The sequence below is a fragment of the Plecotus auritus genome (genome assembly GCF_963455305.1).
Source record: "Plecotus auritus genome assembly, chromosome: 2".
Taxonomy (NCBI): Eukaryota; Metazoa; Chordata; class Mammalia; order Chiroptera; family Vespertilionidae; genus Plecotus; species Plecotus auritus.
This window is the reverse complement of record NC_137771.1, coordinates 152584145-152601793: the sequence shown is the minus strand read 5'-3', so window position 1 is coordinate 152601793 and position 17649 is coordinate 152584145. Positions and strand designations below refer to the sequence as shown.

The 17649-nt window shown below is 37.8% G+C and overlaps 1 protein-coding gene across 4 annotated transcripts in view; it reads right to left on the bottom strand.

Annotated features, from left to right (window-relative positions):
- The window catches only part of ALCAM (activated leukocyte cell adhesion molecule), a 224915-nt gene that overhangs the window by 67399 nt on the left and 139867 nt on the right, over nt 1–17649 (bottom strand). For all 4 annotated transcript variants that reach the window (XM_080654161.1, XM_080654159.1, XM_080654160.1 and 1 more), the window contains exon 2: nt 181–281. In XM_080654161.1, coding sequence (XP_080510287.1) covers nt 181–281 — 101 coding nt within the window. The remainder of the gene's footprint in view (nt 1–180; nt 282–17649) is intronic.

The window sequence follows — 17649 nt, the reverse complement described above, 5'->3', positions numbered from 1 at the left end:
TGTAAAACTTAGGAATTAATTCTTTTCATATATTCAACACATGAATTCTACCTTCTTACATTTGTACTGCAGCTGAATATTTCCAATATGTTCATTTGAAATTCACATTCACTCACAGATGGAATTTTATTTCAAAAACTAGAGGCCAAATTAACCAAATCCAAGGGAGGTCCCACTTACATATTTCCATTTGCCAAACATGAGATTCTGAGGTACGTCGAGTCGGCAAGGCATGATAATGGTATCTCCATATGTTGAACTTACAGTATACAATCCAAGGCCTTAGGAAAAAAGGGAAAAGACAGAGAAGATTTTAAGTATTTTCTTGAAGTAACAAAGTACAGTAGTTCCCCTTATCCACAGGGGATACATTCCAAGACGCTCAATAGATGCCTGAAACCACAGATAGTACCAAGCCCTAAATAGAATACGTATTTTTCCTACATATAGAGCGTGGGGCAAAAGTAGGTTTACAGTTGTGAGTATGCAAAACACAGAGTTCATTCTTGTATCATTATTTATTAATTATTGTATATTGTTCCATACAAACAACTATAAACCTATTTTTGCCCTACCCTGTACATACATATAATAAAGTTTAATTTCTAAATTAGGCACAATAAGAGGTTAACAGCAATAATCTATATATATAAAACCCTAATATGCAAATAGAACGAATGGTAGGACAATTGAACAACCAAACAACAGAACAACTGGTCGCTATGATGTGTGCTGATCACCAGAGGGTGCACGTGGGACATGGTGGGCATCGGCCACGGCGGAATGGTGGAACAGGTGAGTGGGAGTGCCAGACCAAGGTGGGGCACTGGTTGCTGTCATTGGGGTGAGCCTCTGGTGGTTATTGAAAATTCTTTGCTCCTGAGCACTGTGGTCCGACCAGATGCTCAGACCTGCTGCCAGCACTGGCCCCGCATGCACCCGCTGCCAGCGCCCAGTGCCGGCCCGATCGCTCGGCACCATCAATGGGTGTGAGCAGCAGCTGCTGGCCCCAACTGCCCCTCAGGGCTTCTCCACCTCCCCCTGCTTCTGAGGGGCAATGGGGCAGCAACCACTGCTGGCACCCGCTGACAGCACCAGCCCCACTCACTCCATGCCATGCCATAGTGCAAGTGGGGCCGGTGCCATCAGCATGTGGGAGTGATTGTGGCAGGACCAGGACTGCCGGCAGACAGGGGACTGGGGACCACAGCGGGAGGGGCTGGGCAGGGGCGTGGAGGATGGGCTGAGACCCATCCCTGGGCCCACCGCAGCCTCATGGCCCACAGTTTCTTTCAAGGTGTATGAATTTGTGCACTGGGACCCTAGTTAACAATAAAATAGAACAGGGCAGGATGGCATAGATTTCGTCAAACTACTCAGAATGGTGCTTATTTAAACTTATGAATTGTTTATTTCTGGAATTTTCCCTTTAATATTTTCTGACCTTGGCTGTCTTTGGTAACTGAAACATAAGAAGTGAAGTCTTGGATTAGGGGGGCATGGGAGACTGCTGTAAATAACTTCATTTTAAGATGCATATCTTAACGAAGGTTATTACCATTTTATCTTAAATGACATACTAAAAGTGTGAAGCTAGAACATATATACTAGTATTACTAAATATCATCAGCTCTTATTTAGCTACTAAGCCTTGAATGTTACACAATTCAAATTTACAGCCTCCCTCCTCCAATTTTATCAGGGCATACATAAGAGTGTATTCCCAATGGACACAGTGAAATCTGTATTTTTAAAAATATATTTTAATTAATTTCAGAGAGGAAGGGTGAGGGGGAGAGAGAGAGAGAGAAACATCAATGATGAGAGAGAATCATTGATCTGCTGCTTCCTGCACACTCCCCATCGGGCCACTTGAGCCCACAACCAGGGCATGTGCCCTAAAGAGGGATCTAATTGTGACTATCTGGTTCATAGGTCGACACTCAACCACTGAGCCATAAACGGCCGGGCTCTCTGTATTTCATGGGAAAAACACTCACTATATTTCAAAGAAGTGCGGAACTAGACCAGCCGTGGGCAAACTACGGCCCGCGGGCCGGATCCGGCCCGTTCGGCTGTTCTATCCGGCCCGCAGAGCCGAAAGAGTGGAGGGTTCTCTTGCTCTCCCCTCCGCTCCTTCACCAGCAGCAGTGTTAACACGGCAACGTCGGGAAACACAGCCGCAGCTCCTTCTTCTGAGTAGAAGGAACAACCTCTCAATCTTCCAGAGGCTCCTTGTAATGCCCGCGGACACATCCCCCGACATCACCCTGGGAATGTGTAGACACCTTATCGTGGTGATGTAGGGAGACACGCCCCTGGAGAGCACAGTATCAGAGCATTAGCTAAAAAGGAGACCAACAACACTGTTCCCACTGAAGTTGATGTTTTAAAGACCAAAAACCTTTCAACCCAGTCTACATTGCCATCTACATCTACGTCCCGGGCATAATTTGGAAGTTGCACTAAAGAAAATGTTTAATTTACTGTTTACACATTTTGTTCTTTTCTATTTGTTTTAGTTTAAAATTATTTTATTATATTTAAGTTTAATTTGAAAGGCTTTTGTACCTTTCCTTTGTTAGGCAATTTTATTTTGCCTTTGCCATCTTCAATATAAGGTATGTTATTGTGCTATGATTCCTCCATTTTTTGAAGTTTCAAATTATAATAATTAGTGTTTACATTCTTGTTAAAATGTTTGAAATGAATAAAACTATTGAAATAAAATAAAAAAAAGACCGTACCCTTTTATGTAATGATGTTTACTTTGAATTTATATTAGTTCACACAAACACTCCATCCATGCTTTTGTTCCAGCCCTCCGGTCCAGTTTAAGAACCCACTGTGGCCCTCGAGTCAAAAAGTTTGCCCACCCCTGAACTAGACAAAGATAAACATGTATTAAATTACCAAAACTAACTTAAAATATAATTGTTTTTTACTTGAAAATATCATATTTATCTTCTAGAAAAAATTTTAAAGTATTAAAAACTAAGAAATAATACATATAGGGTTGTAATACATTTTAATTATAAGTGGGAAAATAAGCATGAAAATGGCTTATATTGTAGTAGTAATGATTAAAACAGTAGTTTGAATTTTAATTGTACATAAATTATTATCACAATAAGAATTTGTTGTATAAAAATTCTTCATAAAGTATTTTCAAAATGCAAACAATCTAACTTAAACCATAGTTTGCAACTAAGGCACTGAAAACTTCTTACATTTATTTAAATTCTATATAAAATATGTAAATGATAAAAATATTAAATTGTAAAAAAAAAACAACACCCCACAATGTTTATATATGTATGTAACAGACTATTCAAATCCATATATATTCATGTAGTTTTAGAAAAATTCAGATATTTAACTTGTCAATAGTACTTAGGAAACACCTCAGATTTTTTACCTGACATTGTTAGCCATAATCTTTAAGATTAAATATTTTTATAATTAAGATATGTCATAATTGGATATAGAGTGAATGGGCTAAATTTAACGGTAGAGGAAAAATATTTTGTCCACCAGGTGGTGCTAAAGTGCAAAGCTAAGGCAATTTGCAACACATAAATAAGACCATCTATGACTTTCTGAAGAAACAGGTCAGGGTGAATAGCATATTTCACCATTACCCATGAATCACAACACACACAAAATTTCATATTGGGATAAAAATAATTAACCTTTGTAAAAATAAAAAACAGTAGTAAAATCCCTATTTAAAAATTCTGTCAGTTAAGGAAGCTATGCCCCTTTAAAGCAATTTTGCTCCGGTGAACAAAAACATTAAAAAGAACACAAATTTTATGTTTTTATGTCACATAACAACTATTTTCCAGCATTTTTAACATTGTTGAAATAAAGAACACATGGTTTATCCCATGAGAATGTGGTTTTCACTTGCTATTGGAGATAAGATGTTTACTAAAATTGTTTACTGTATCTTCAATGCTATAATATAAAAATTACCTCAATATTTTTTTAAATTGCTTAATCTTTCCCATGTTGTAACTCTAATTCCTTTGAACTTCAATCCATTGAAAAGTATAAGCCTGTAAATGAAGAGATGATCTCTTCAGCCTTATTAAAATAAAAATAAGAATTGTGAGGATTGAGATATATGGTTGCAGACAGGCCGACTAATTGGAGTTAAGAAACTGCTTTATTTCACAACACAGAATAATTTTCTACAATTCTTTGGCTTCTAAATATGGAATTTTAATAGTGCATTTTAACATCTGTTAATGCACTAACCAGGGGCAGGTATGTCAAGCCAAGGAAACCATTTTGTGATTTAATGTTTTGTTTTATTTATCAGTATATAGCAAGGTGTTTGAATATGCAATAACTCTAAAATTATCTGGATCTATACCTTCGATTATGGCAGGACATCCACCTCTAATTATCTCATCATTATAAAAGCACATCTTTGGACAACTGAGGATGCTCCCACGGTTAGTCAAGAAGTGAAAACAACTTACAGAGCTTAGGTACCAACAAGGGGAATCCTTTGCTAGGTACACAGTAAGGAAAGAGAAGTAAGAAAATTCCTTTTCCAAAAATGGAATGCTTCGTTCTTTCATACAGACCATTTTTCTTTTCTCTTCCCTAGAGAACTTTAATGTGCTATATATATACACACACATCAAATTTTATTAAAAATGGTAAAACTCTACAGATTTCAAGTCCATAGTGTATTAGTAATGAAAGTGCAGTTACAACAGGGAAGGGACCATGCATGTTTAGTCCCTGCATCCCTATGAGCAGTTCCTGGGATAAAATGGGCTTCTAATAAGGTGATTTCTCATTTGAACGTTGTGGAGTCCTTTCCATTTTGGTTATCAAATTAACTTTCGAAAATCAGGAAGGAGTTGACAACACAGGGATTTTGAGAAGTCTTATTCCTACCATATATTCTCAAGGGTGTCATAAATTTTTGATTCATATAAAACGGGGATTTGTTTTTGCCTGGCACTCTCTTTTTTGAAGAGAAACAATACAACATTTTTGTAAGAGATCATGGATGAAACTACAGAAAACATCCCCTCCCCCTTTCCTTTCAAGAGAAATTAAGGATTATTTGTGCTCTGTGATTTGTAAATGATACTATGAAAAGTCATTTTGTTACTATGATGACCACAATAATTTAAAGATGATTTAAAGCAGAGATCATTTAAATTATTTAAAAATTCATGCACTGGGTCTTTTAATGACAACTTGACATCCAAAATTAGCCAGGGCAGGACTCTTTAGAACATAAAAAACATAAGGAAAATATGACATGTGACAAGAATGAGGCCAATGGATAAAAGACCAACAGTTACAGACAGAAGCATTGTTCTACAAATTTAGGGCAGAATGAATGGTAATCAATTGGGTGGAATTAGGGTCCACAATTATAATGATTTTAAAAATAATTTTCAAGTTTGTTATAATCATCAACCTTCCTCTTCTGGTAAGAGTATACTGACTTCCAGGTTCACCTGAGAGAAAGAGTAAATGCTTAAACCTGGGAGAAAGCTAATTTCTTCAACTCTGTAGGGATGAAGTGGCTACAAAGACAACTGTGGTTTGGTGTGAATTGGCATCCTGATTTCTAAAGGTGTCTGTCTTTAAGATGAAGTGCCAGTGAGACTCAAAGTACTTGTCAACACAAATGATTCTGTTTATACTTTTCATAGAAGAGATTTTATTTTTGAATTGCCAAGCCTAAATTAAATTTACCTTAGAATTTCCCTACAACTTTCTCCCTATAATATAAGTTGGATAAATTATTCATGGTTTTGTAGCCTAGAGATTATTGGACATTATTGCAAATATAGAATGCCTATGATGTCCTTCCTCAAAGAGGTTAAGTGTAAAATGTAGAAGAAATGTGTGTGTGTACAAGCATGTGCACTTCTATGTGGTATATGTTATATTTACATGTACATGCATATGATATAAGAGGCTTTAAAATGGGCTAGAAAATAACTATATTTGATGTGTTCTTTAAATTAAGGTATTGTTATAAATTATTAATACTAATGTTTCTATAAAAATGTCCTGACATAAAATAAATTATAAAAACATATATTTGAAAATACATGCATAATTATTTAAATTTTTATGAATAATAACTAACTAAAGATAGAGAACAATAGAACTAGAAAGGCTACATAGGAGAATTCAGTGAAAATACATAGGAAAACCACACCATAAGAAAAATCTCCTGACTAAATAATTCTGACATATAGAATCTCAGGCAAGTGATCATAAAATATACTTGACTCAGAGCTTATAAGAAATAACTCTCAGTTATACAGAAATGTTAGGCAAATTTATTTGTGCAAATGAATTGTTGGGGAGAAGTAGGTAGAAATAAAGTTATTCTTAGAAGTTACTTTCACACTTATTTGATGAATTTGACAGGTAAAAATGCTAGTGTCCCAATATGCTTTATTAATAAATTAAGATATGTACAACTCTAACTAAAACATGTAAATATTTTGTTACATCCATTTATAGCAGTGTTTCTCAACTTCATCACCACTGACATTTGGGTTGAATACAGTAAATCTTTACTGTGGGGGACTGTCCTGTGTATGGTAGCAGCATCCCTACCTGTGCCCATTAGGTGCCAAAAGTACCCTCCTCCAGTTATGAAAAGAAAATCTCCAGACATGACAAATGTCCCGTGGGAGGAAAATGCCCACCCCCAAACTCCAGTCTAGTTGAGAATCACTAGTTTAGATTTTCAATAATTGGCCTCCTTCATTCAATAAAATGTGGTTTCCAATAAAGGGAACTTTGTTACAAAATAGAATCTTCGTGTAGAACTAAACATTCAGTAGGTCTGAATATGAATGAAGGGATGGATCTAGAAAAGGTGCATAAAACACCTTGCTATTATCAAATCCAAACTTTTTTCCTCACAAAACATCTTATATTAAACTATACAAGGGCATTGATTCCTGACTCTAGGAATTTGAGATGCAATCTCTTTACAGAAATGTCAAGAAACAGTCTAACAAATCTAACTCATGTGCCACAATCAAACACAAATTATACATGCTATATGTACTTTCTAAAATATACATATGACATTTTATTTAATATGATAATATAGCATAGCTCTTTTAATAGAGAGTGAAGCAGATAACTTTAAAGAATCTTCCATACCCCCATTACCTATAATAGTACCTCGCACCCTTGGGAATCAATAAAAAATCATCTTTATGGTGCTTGGAGACAAAGGTAACACATCTCTTGATATTTTAGAATAACAACAGCATAATGTACAATTATCCCAAACAAACTCAGAAACTAATTCTTTGAATGTCTGGCAGCAATTTAAAAAGGACATGAAAGGATTTAATCCCTTCCACTGTGTAGAGGGCCCCCTGGGAAGGCACCTGAGCATTCTATATTGGCCCCTCTTGCCCTTTTGGCCAAGAGGGACCCTCTTCTCACAATCCAATTGCCCACAGCTGTTGCCTGAGCTTTCTGTTGATGCCGAGGTTGAAACCTTGTGGTGGCTGGTACTATGGATCTGTCTCTCTCCCAGTGGGGTGAGCTGGGCCCTCCCTGGAGAAGAAACCTGGGTTCCCCAAGATATGTGATCAGAGCTGGGGCACCACCAGCAGGTGGGGGATCCCAAGGCAGATGCTGGGCATGGAGGCCACAGGGGCATAGGCTACCAAGGAGACAGAACTGAACCTCACATCACCCTGCTTGGCCCCGGAGGATGGCTGGTTAGCCAGAGACTGGTAAGATTCCTCAGGGAAGGAACAACCTAAGACAGGCACAGTCGCAGAGGGGCCATCAGGAGAGAACTAGGGGGTCAACAGAGGTGGGGTACAGACCCTCACCCCCTCAACTTTGCAGGGGCCTGAACCCTCACCCCTTCTGAGGGAGGTCTCCTGCCCCCATGGCTGCTTCACTTCCCATGCCCAGCTCAAATCGGGACCCAGGTAACAGACAGAGACTTGGCCGACAGCAGCTGCCCTCTCACTGCAACAAGACTTGTTTGAGTTGTCTTGTACCCATGGTGTGGGGAAGTGGGATTTCGATATCTAAATCCAGCCTAGCACCAGGAATGCTCAGGGCCTACTCAAGAAGGCAAATAATCCTTTCCACTAATACTTACAGGGTAAAATAAGATTGCTGTAGAGTATTAAATTTGACAGTAAAATAGTAGTCAAGTTCTCAGACTAATTTAAATTGGCTAGTTGAAATAAGCGAATATACTAGAAAAATTAATGGTACTGGACAAAAAGCTGTTCCTAAAGTGTTAACTAAAATTTTTATTGGTAGTTCATCTCATGTTAAAATTGCATAACATGTAATGAACCTAAAGCAATCATATTTTAGTGCAAACAATTAAAATTTAAAAGCTATCAAGACTACATTATAAAATTTCCAAAAGCCTCCTAATATGTAAATCAAAAAAAGGGGGGATAGTAGAAAAATATCATGTAAGGAAAAATATCCTGTAAGTAAATTACATCTAGAAAATTTTTACTTTAGAAAATTAACTTTCATTTTAAATGCTAACAGCAAGACACCCATGAAAAACACACATGGTGTCAAAACAAGCCAAAGGAAAATCATTTGGGCAAAAAATGAAAAAGGATCCCAAGTCAAATTTATAGAAAGGATTTCTTTATTAACTTTTGGTCGAGAATATGTTTGTATATTTTCAGAAAACAACTCCAAGACCCTGTGGATTCCTGCAACAGAGGGGAATTGACAGGACTGCTCCAGCCATGAAGACAGAAGAGAAATAGTCCAGAGATGGAAGACGCTGACAATGCCTTGCCATACTAGCAGTCAGCAGCTCTGCGTCGCTGCAGGTTGCCCAGGACCAAACCAGAGAGGGTCAGACTGGCATTACCACCATTTGTCCACCATCCAGAACTGAAATATCATTGCTGACATGTACACATAAGGAACTGTTTGACATTGAAATTGGGACTCAAAAGAACTGTTGGCCCAGAAAGAAACTCACTACAAACTGATTCATTTGCCTCTCAGCATAACCATTACTGCTTGTCTCATTTTCGGTTCTTATAAGGGTATTTATAGTATCACATGATCTCACTCATCTAGGGGAAATAATGAACAACATAAACTGATGAACAAAAACAGACCCGGAGACAGGGAAGCATCGATCCAGGGGTGGGCAAACTTTTTGACTCGAGGGCCACAATGGGTTCTTGAACTGGACTGGAGGGCCGGAACAAAAGCATGGATGGAGTGTTTGTGTGAACTAATATAAATTCAAAGTAAAGGAGCGGAGGGGAGAGCAAGAGAACCGGATAGAACAGCCGGATCCGGCCCGCGGGCCGTAGTTTGCCCACGGCTGGATCAGACTGTCAAACCTCAGAGGGAAGGTAGGGGAGGGTGGGAGTAAGGGGGAGAGATCAACCAAAGGACTTGTATGCATGCATATAAGCCTAACCAGTGGTCATGGACAATAGGGGGATGGGGGCATGTGTGGGGAGGGGTTTGGGATGGGAATGGGGGGATGAGGACAAATATGTGATACCTTAATCAATAAAGAAATAACAGACACACAAAAAAATGAAATAAAATAAAAGGCATCCAAATTGGAAAAGAAAAAAAAAATAAAGTATCTTCCAAACCTGTGATTTTATGATTCAATGACACAAAGTTATTTCACATTTATTCCCATACTTTATTGCATTAAACAAGAGTTTAAGATATTTATCAAGGTCAAGTAATATAAAACAAGTAAGACTGTGTGTGTGTGTGTGTGTGTGTGTGTGTGTGTGTGTGTGTGTGTGTTACAAGGGCCTGCAATTCGCAAGTAATTTGGAAAGGATGGCAGATGGGAGAAGAGAGCTGATGAAATCTAATGTTATTTTTGAGAAATAGATAAAAGGGTGTTTCTCCTCTCTTTTCCTTTTTCAATTTCCTTTCAGTAAACTTAAATAGTTGGGAGCCAAGTTGTGTCTTTGCTGAATCTGAGCAGGGATACATTTGCTTAACATTTACTTTCTGCATTGCCTTTCAAAGGGTCATATATCATAAAGTAGGTATGATTGTATAATCCCTACCAATAAGAAAATCAGTAATATATATATTCATTACAATGTATCGTTAGATACTATGGTGAGGACATTGTGGAATAACATTTAGAGGAAAGAGAACCAACATATTAAATTATAAAATACTGCTGGTATACATAAATATATTTTAGGATATGCGCTCTTCACTCCCTTCCAAATTTGGTATATTATAATGTTCAAAATATTCAATTATTTAAAAAGTATAGGTCAATGTAAGAATTCATATCATGTCTTACAAAGGTGATTTATAAAAAACAATACAAATTTTAAAAGAGTATCAGTATTTGCACAACTGTGTTGAAAACTATCTTCTTAATTTACCATTTCCCTATAGCTCAGTATACTATAAGCATGGAATGATCTATGAGGCTGGATAAGTCATAATTCTTCCCAATTGTTTTAGGTTTTGCCCCATCTCGCCTTTATTTTATCATGGTTCCTTAGGCTCTGGCTGAATTTCTATATATCCTTAAGGCCCATCTCAAAAATCATGTATTTGTATCTCCATGCATCATCTGTTTGTAAAGCACCAACTACAGGCACATTGCTAAGTATTCTTTGTGGGAAAACACATAAAACGAATACTGAGGCCTATTCCTCAAGGAACATGATGGAATTCGTATGCTCTGCTTAAGAGGTTAACTAAGTGCTGCGTGAGTGCAGAGAAAAGAATCCCAACAACGAGCTTGATGATACCGGTAAAGGCTTCTTGGAATAAATTTCATTAGTTTCTATAGATGGAAAGATGAATTATGTCACCAGAATGTCATAGCAGGGATCATGTAGAGGCACTAAGTGACATTTGGTCTCCTCTTTGAAGGCAAACTCCATTTTTTTACTATAGTAATTTCTACATAGTAAATCTTTGGCCTTCATAAGGAATATGTCCTAAGACTGGCAATTTTTCCAAATTCATAAATGCACATAAAATTTCCCTAATAAAATGCAATAAACTATTAGATCTTTTTAATTTCTCTTTACTTTCAACACTAGCATTTGAATTCCTTTTTGGGGCTACTTTATAGCAAAAATTCTATTTAGAAATTATTTAAAAAGCAACAGAGTTGATTTTAGTCATACATGCTTATTTTTATTTTTTGAGAGATGCCACATACATTTTAAATCAGCAAATGTACAGATTCTACTGTGATTGTTAGAATTCCTTAACTTTGGGTCCATAAATGAACTCCAGAGCATCTGTAATTCATCTAAAGTAATTTAAAAAGTCCCCAAACTGTGGTATAAAAACATTTGTTTTTATATAAAGAGAATTCAAAGCTTCCATCAAATTGTCAAAGAGAACACTGAATAAAAAATATAATATTTAAGGTTGAATAGAAAGTATGGAAGCACAATTTGATGGTATACACCTAATTTAAAAGGCTAACACCTTTGATCCAGTCATTCTACCACTAGGAATCCATCCTACAAAAGTTTTTGCACAAATGCACAATTGAATACAAATATAATACAGCATTATTTTGAATACTAAAAACTGGAGTAACCTAATGTTCATTAATATAGCAATAATAAGATTAAGTGTAATCCACACTATGTTATACATTAACCCATTGAAAAGAGCTGAAAGCCAAATATATTGTTTCTTTTCTCTATATATTGTGATCATAATTTTTAATCATTCATTCATTTTCATTTATTCATTGAATACTAAGTGCCTACTCTGTGCCAATCACTGTTCCAGGTCCAGGTTGGAGAATTCAGCAGGAATAAATAAATAAATAAAACCTGATAAACCTGCTTGCATGGAGTTTAAATTATATATATATATATATATATATATATATATATATATATATATATATATATATATACAGTATATATTTACAAGTTTATACTGTATATATACATATATATATTTACAAGTTTAATTTTCCTTCAAAAAAGGGGAATTTATCAGTATAATTCCTCCACTATACTGTAAGTTCTTCGAAGGAAAAGCCTACATTTTACTCATTTTAAAAATTTTTGCAGCACCATTTGCAGGAGCTCAATAATAAAGGGTAAAATAAAGCCCACTGCACTATATTGAAAGTAATTCTCAAGAACATATTCTAGAGCTCGTATTCTTTTCTCTGCATTTAGCATTCCAGAAAGCCATGTGTGCTACTTTTTAAAATTCTAGGGACTCCAACAAGTTGATGGTGAGAAGTGCTATGGTGATTAGAAGTCAGTGTCTTAAAATTGCTTTAAAAAAATCTACTTTTGTCTTAAAAAAACCTTTTTAATAATATATAACATACATGCAAAACAGTGCACAGATCTAGCCTTTTGGGAACATCACTGAAAGCACCAGACTTGAAGGTCTCTTTGGCAACTCTCTGCACACTCTTTGTTCTAGTGATGAGACTGGGATTCCCACACACTTGTCCCACAGCTGAACTCTGTGTTTACCATGTCATCATTCCTCAGTGACGAGGCTATGAGGTCTATGCCAACATGCCAAATACGGGTCTCTGTGCAGGGACCAATTTAAATACAAACCCTTAAAAACACTTAATGCTGTGTGTTTGTATATGGAAAGGACAATATTTTATATTTTATTTTAAAGTAGATTTTCACAGTGAAGAAGACTAAACAGGAGATTGTTTAAACATACTAGTATTTTCCTTTATACTATACTGGAGGCCCGGTGCACGAAATTCGTACATGGGGGTGGGGGGGGAGGGTGTCCCTCAGCCCAGCCTGCACCCTCTCCAATCTGGGACCCCATGAGGGATGTTCGACTGCCCGTTTAGGCCCAAACCTGGTAGGATCGGGCCTAAACGGGCAGTCAGACATCCCTCTCACAATCCAGGACTACTGGCTCCCAACTGCTCACCTGCCTGCCTTCCTGATTGCCCCTAACCGCTTCTGCCTGCCAACCTGATCACCCCCTAACCACTCCCCTGCCAGCCTGATTGATGCCTAACTGCTCCCCTGCCAGCCTGCTTGCCCCTAACTGCCCTCCCCTGCAGGCCTGGTCACACCTAACTGCCCTCCCCTGCAGGCCTGGTTCCCTCCAACTGCTCTCCCCTGCAGGCCTGGGTCCCCCCCAACTGCCCTTCCCTGCAGGCCCGGTCACCCTGAACTTCCCTCCTCTGCCAGCCTGGTCACCCCTAACTACCCTCCCCTGCAGGCTTGAATGCCCCCAACTGCCCTCCTTTGCAGGCCTGGTCCCTCCCAACTGTCTTCCCCTGCTGGCCTGATCGTCCACAACTGCCCTCCCTTGCAGGCCTGGTCCCTCCCAACTGCCCTCCCCTGCTGGCCATCTTGTGATGGCCATCTTGTGTCCACATGGGAGAAGCCATCTTGTGTGTTGGAGTGATGGTCAATCTGCATATTACTCTTTTATTAGATAGGATAGAGGCCTGGTGCATGGATGGGGGCCAGCTGGTTTGCCCTGAAGGGTGTCCCGGATCAGGGTGGGGGTTCCCTTGGGGCGTGGGGTGGCCTGGGCAAGGGGCCTGTGGTGGTTTGCAGGCCAGCCACACACCCAGGTGACCCAAGTGGAGGCCCTGGTATCTGGGATTTATTTATCTTCTACAACTGAAACTTTATAGCCTGGAGCAGAGCCAAGCCTTCTGCTCCTCTGAGGTGGCAGCCATTTCTGTTGGGATTTATTTATCTTCTATAATTGAAACTTTGTAGTGGAGGCCAAGGCAGACCAGGTCTTCAGAAGGTTGGCTTCCTCCATTGCCGGGGGCAACCCTAGCCTCCTGCTCTCTCCATCTCCGTGGCTGCTGCCATTTTTGTTGGGATTTATTTATCTTCTATAATTGAGACGTTGTAGCCTGGAGTGGGCCAGCCAGGGTGTGTGGAAGGCTTGGCTTCCTCTATCGCTGGGGAAACCCAAGCCTCCCTCCTGCTCCCTCTGTGGCCACAGCCATCTTGGTTGGGTTAATTTGCATACTCGCTCCTGATGGGCTGGTTTTCATGGCTGGTGGTCGTGGCTTGTGGGTGTAGCAGAGTGATGGTTAATTTGCATATTACTCTTTTATTAGATAGGATAGTTAGCTTATTATAAATGAAAAAACATTTATGTAATTAATAATTTATGATAGTTGAAGTTCATAAAATTGACTATTGTCTATTAGCACACTTCTCCTAATTATCTAGGAATTTAATGCTGTGTTTTTAAAATGCTCATATAAGGAGAATCATATAATTGTTCTGCACTCAGATAATTAGTCAATATAATTCTCACATAGAGCTTAAATTCTAGACATATATATTTTAAATATTATTTTCCTTCTGCTCTCCTTCCTGCATTAGTTCTTGTATTAACTGTATTAAGATCCTGACAACTTCAACTGCGAAGTAGCTTATCAAAAGAGGTAGGTAGAAGAAACCAATATTTGAACACTCCTTGGGTTAAAATAATGCAAAGGAAAGACGAATACATTTATGCTCCATTGCTTTGCATATTTTTTGAGCTTGAAAGTCCAGGCTTAACTACTTAAGAAAATCAGTTGTATTTGAATGTGCAACTTACATTTTCCTGTGCATTTTGACATAAATCATATTGACATTGTGAATACAGTTCAGTTATTTATAGCAAGAACAATAACTGTACTGTATTCTTGAAAACACTATCAACAGGAAAGCAGGCGTGACACTTCATGAAAAACCTTAATTGTATCATCTGAAGTAATGGAATCTTGGAATTGAGACTAGAGTCTGCCTTCAGAAAGAGTTCATAGTTATTATGACATTAGTAAATTTGTTTTCTGCAAGTAATTTAATGCCATGACAACTAAAAGACCTCTTTATTTGAGAAAATCAAAGCTGTCCTTGATAACACTCTCAGATCCCCAAACGACAAATTTCTAATAGCTTTACTACTTCTCAAAATGTCTTAGGAAAGATGTATCACAAAGACTTTTAGCTAATAAGGTCATCATTATTTTCACAGAAAACTTCACTTAATAACAACCTGTGCTAATTGTATTACTTTACCATTTAAAGTAATACTTAACAGCATTAGATAATTTTAATTTATCATTGAGGTAATGAATTACCAGTGATAGGAAATTAATTGTTAAGGCTATTGAATGAGCAGAGTAGTAAACTTCTGCTTCTGGATTGGTTTAATGTTCTTTTCCAGTAGGATCACTTCTGGAATATTCCATATTAAGTATTTAATTAGGTACCAGAAAATGTTTACATAGGTTAAAATCGTTTTTTGCTCCTTTTTTTCACATGAATCCCAATTAGCATTGCCTATGTCTCTTGAGGATATATATTTCAATCAAACATGGTAAGTAATAAAGGTTAAACATCTATTTAATAGGTTTTCCCACATATTCAGCACAGATTGCTGGCTGGTATCCGAGACAGAGATTTGTGTAAATTCCATGCTTTTAATTGACAACTCCCCAGAGGCATTGTAATATAATTTAAGGTCATAGGAAGAAAATGATGGCTGTCCATTGCATTTTCCCTTTCTTTAAGAACTAAACTCAGCTTACTATAAAATCTAACTTTCTAGTTTTGAGGAAAAAGGAGAAATAGAAACATTTTTCCAAGATAATATTTTTGAAAGAGATGAAAACCACCGGGAAGATACAATTTTAAAGTAATACAAGTAGTTATATACACCTAGGAAATCAGCATAATCTGTTCTATGAAATGGAAATCATTTTCCAGACTTTGGAGATCTTTTGTCACCTCAAAGACCAAGTAAGCTTGGAAAACAATACCCATTGTAGCTTGTCCACAATGACAGCTCAATGAAGTAACTATGGAATGCATGAACTTGGAGAGACAATGGTGTCATCTATTAATATTAACAGTAACTTTTTATATATTCCATTTTCCCTGACAGTTATTATTCTTAATTGAAGAGTGGGAGGAAAAGTGGGAAAGAGAACAGGATAATTTAGGATGGCAATGAGTAGTGAGGAGAAATATAGAAAGCTGTATTGAAAGCTAGTTTTATCATTTCTAAGGGTGTTAGAGTGGAGGAATGTTTTAAAGAGCATGTGAAATCTGGACCTGAGGTTGTCTCTGGCTTTGAAACTGTCCCTTACTCCCAAAGACTTTAACTCTGAAAGCTCCATTTCATAGTACTAGTGGCCACTTGTAACTTAATCAAAGAAATATGTGCATACAGGCAGTCCTCGGGTTACATCGGACTCGACTACGTCGTTTTGTTGTTACGTCGCCATCTCCCATTTACAGTATTTATAAATTAAAAAGTTCCGTCATTTTGACGTATGTACGTATGTGTTTTATGTTTTTTATTATTTATTTACCACAAGTAAAGGTCAGGAATTGTTATTTCTTTTAATTTTTTTTTACTGTTTCACTTCATTACTGCTGTGTATGTGCTCCATGTGAGTGATGTAGTTGCTTCTGTAGGTGGGTTCCAACTTACGGTGAAAATCCCATTAAGTCACGCCCTAGGAACGGATCTCCGATGTAACCCGAGAACCTACTGTATATGCATAGCCCAATGACAAAGACAATAGTGCAAGGAAGGCCTGGAGTGGAGCAGGGGCCAGGTAGAGGGGGATGGGGGGTCGAGGGGGGGTGGAGGGAGGGAAGGGGGAAATGGGGGCATCTGTAATACTGTCAACAATAAAAATTTATTTTAAAAGAATAAATAAAATATGCCATATTTATGCTTTAATTTAGAAAACTGTTTAATGCATCACAGAAGAAATTTTGGAAAACTAGCTATCATGGGCAGGTAGGGAAAAAAGCTAGATAAAGGAAATAGGTTCTTACAAGAAAATGGGTCTTCTGTAGACTGTGATCACACAGGAACCCAAGCATGTGAAGTGCTATTAAACTCTACACGGGAACACCTCTCCTGAGAAACGTACCTGTAGCTGGTTTTCCAAGCTTGCAAAAGTTTATGTCATATCTCACTGCTCCTGCTTTCTATCGTCACAGCCTCATAAAGCATCACTACATCAATGCTTCCTCTTTACTATTCAAAGGAAAAAAATGTTTGTGAGGTTTGATGGACATGAAATGTACTTCATAGCTCCCAACTGCAGGGAATGTAACTTTCCAAGGAGCCCAACTGGGACACTCTACTAGCCATCACCAAGTTTGTGTTAAAGCCATACTTTCTACTAGCTGTTTCCAGCTCACAACTGAGTGCAGCAGCAATATGAAGGCATGCAAGGTGCTGAGACAAGGGACTTCTCTGAGGTCTGACTATGGCCAAGGACTCCCCAACTTTCTGGCAAACATTCCTTAGACTACACGGCAATTTAGGACATGTCTACTGAACCTCCTTTCCTTAGGGTCAGTTTTACATTGCAGTCTGATGATTCTCTCAGCTCACCAGCTCCCTCCTCATTTTTTTTATAACATTAGTGTTTCCTCTAATACAGTCCTTGCATGTTTAATGCACTTTGGCAGCTATTCTCAGAGGCTCCTGACTAACACATGGAGGAAATTAAGCAGAACATAACTATATTACCCCTTCTCTGACATTAGTATACTAGGATTTCAATATGAACATAAGAAAACACACATTACACTTTGATTTAGTAAAGAATTAGCTAAATTATAAACAAGTGATATAGTAGAGCAATGATAGTAATAATAATGG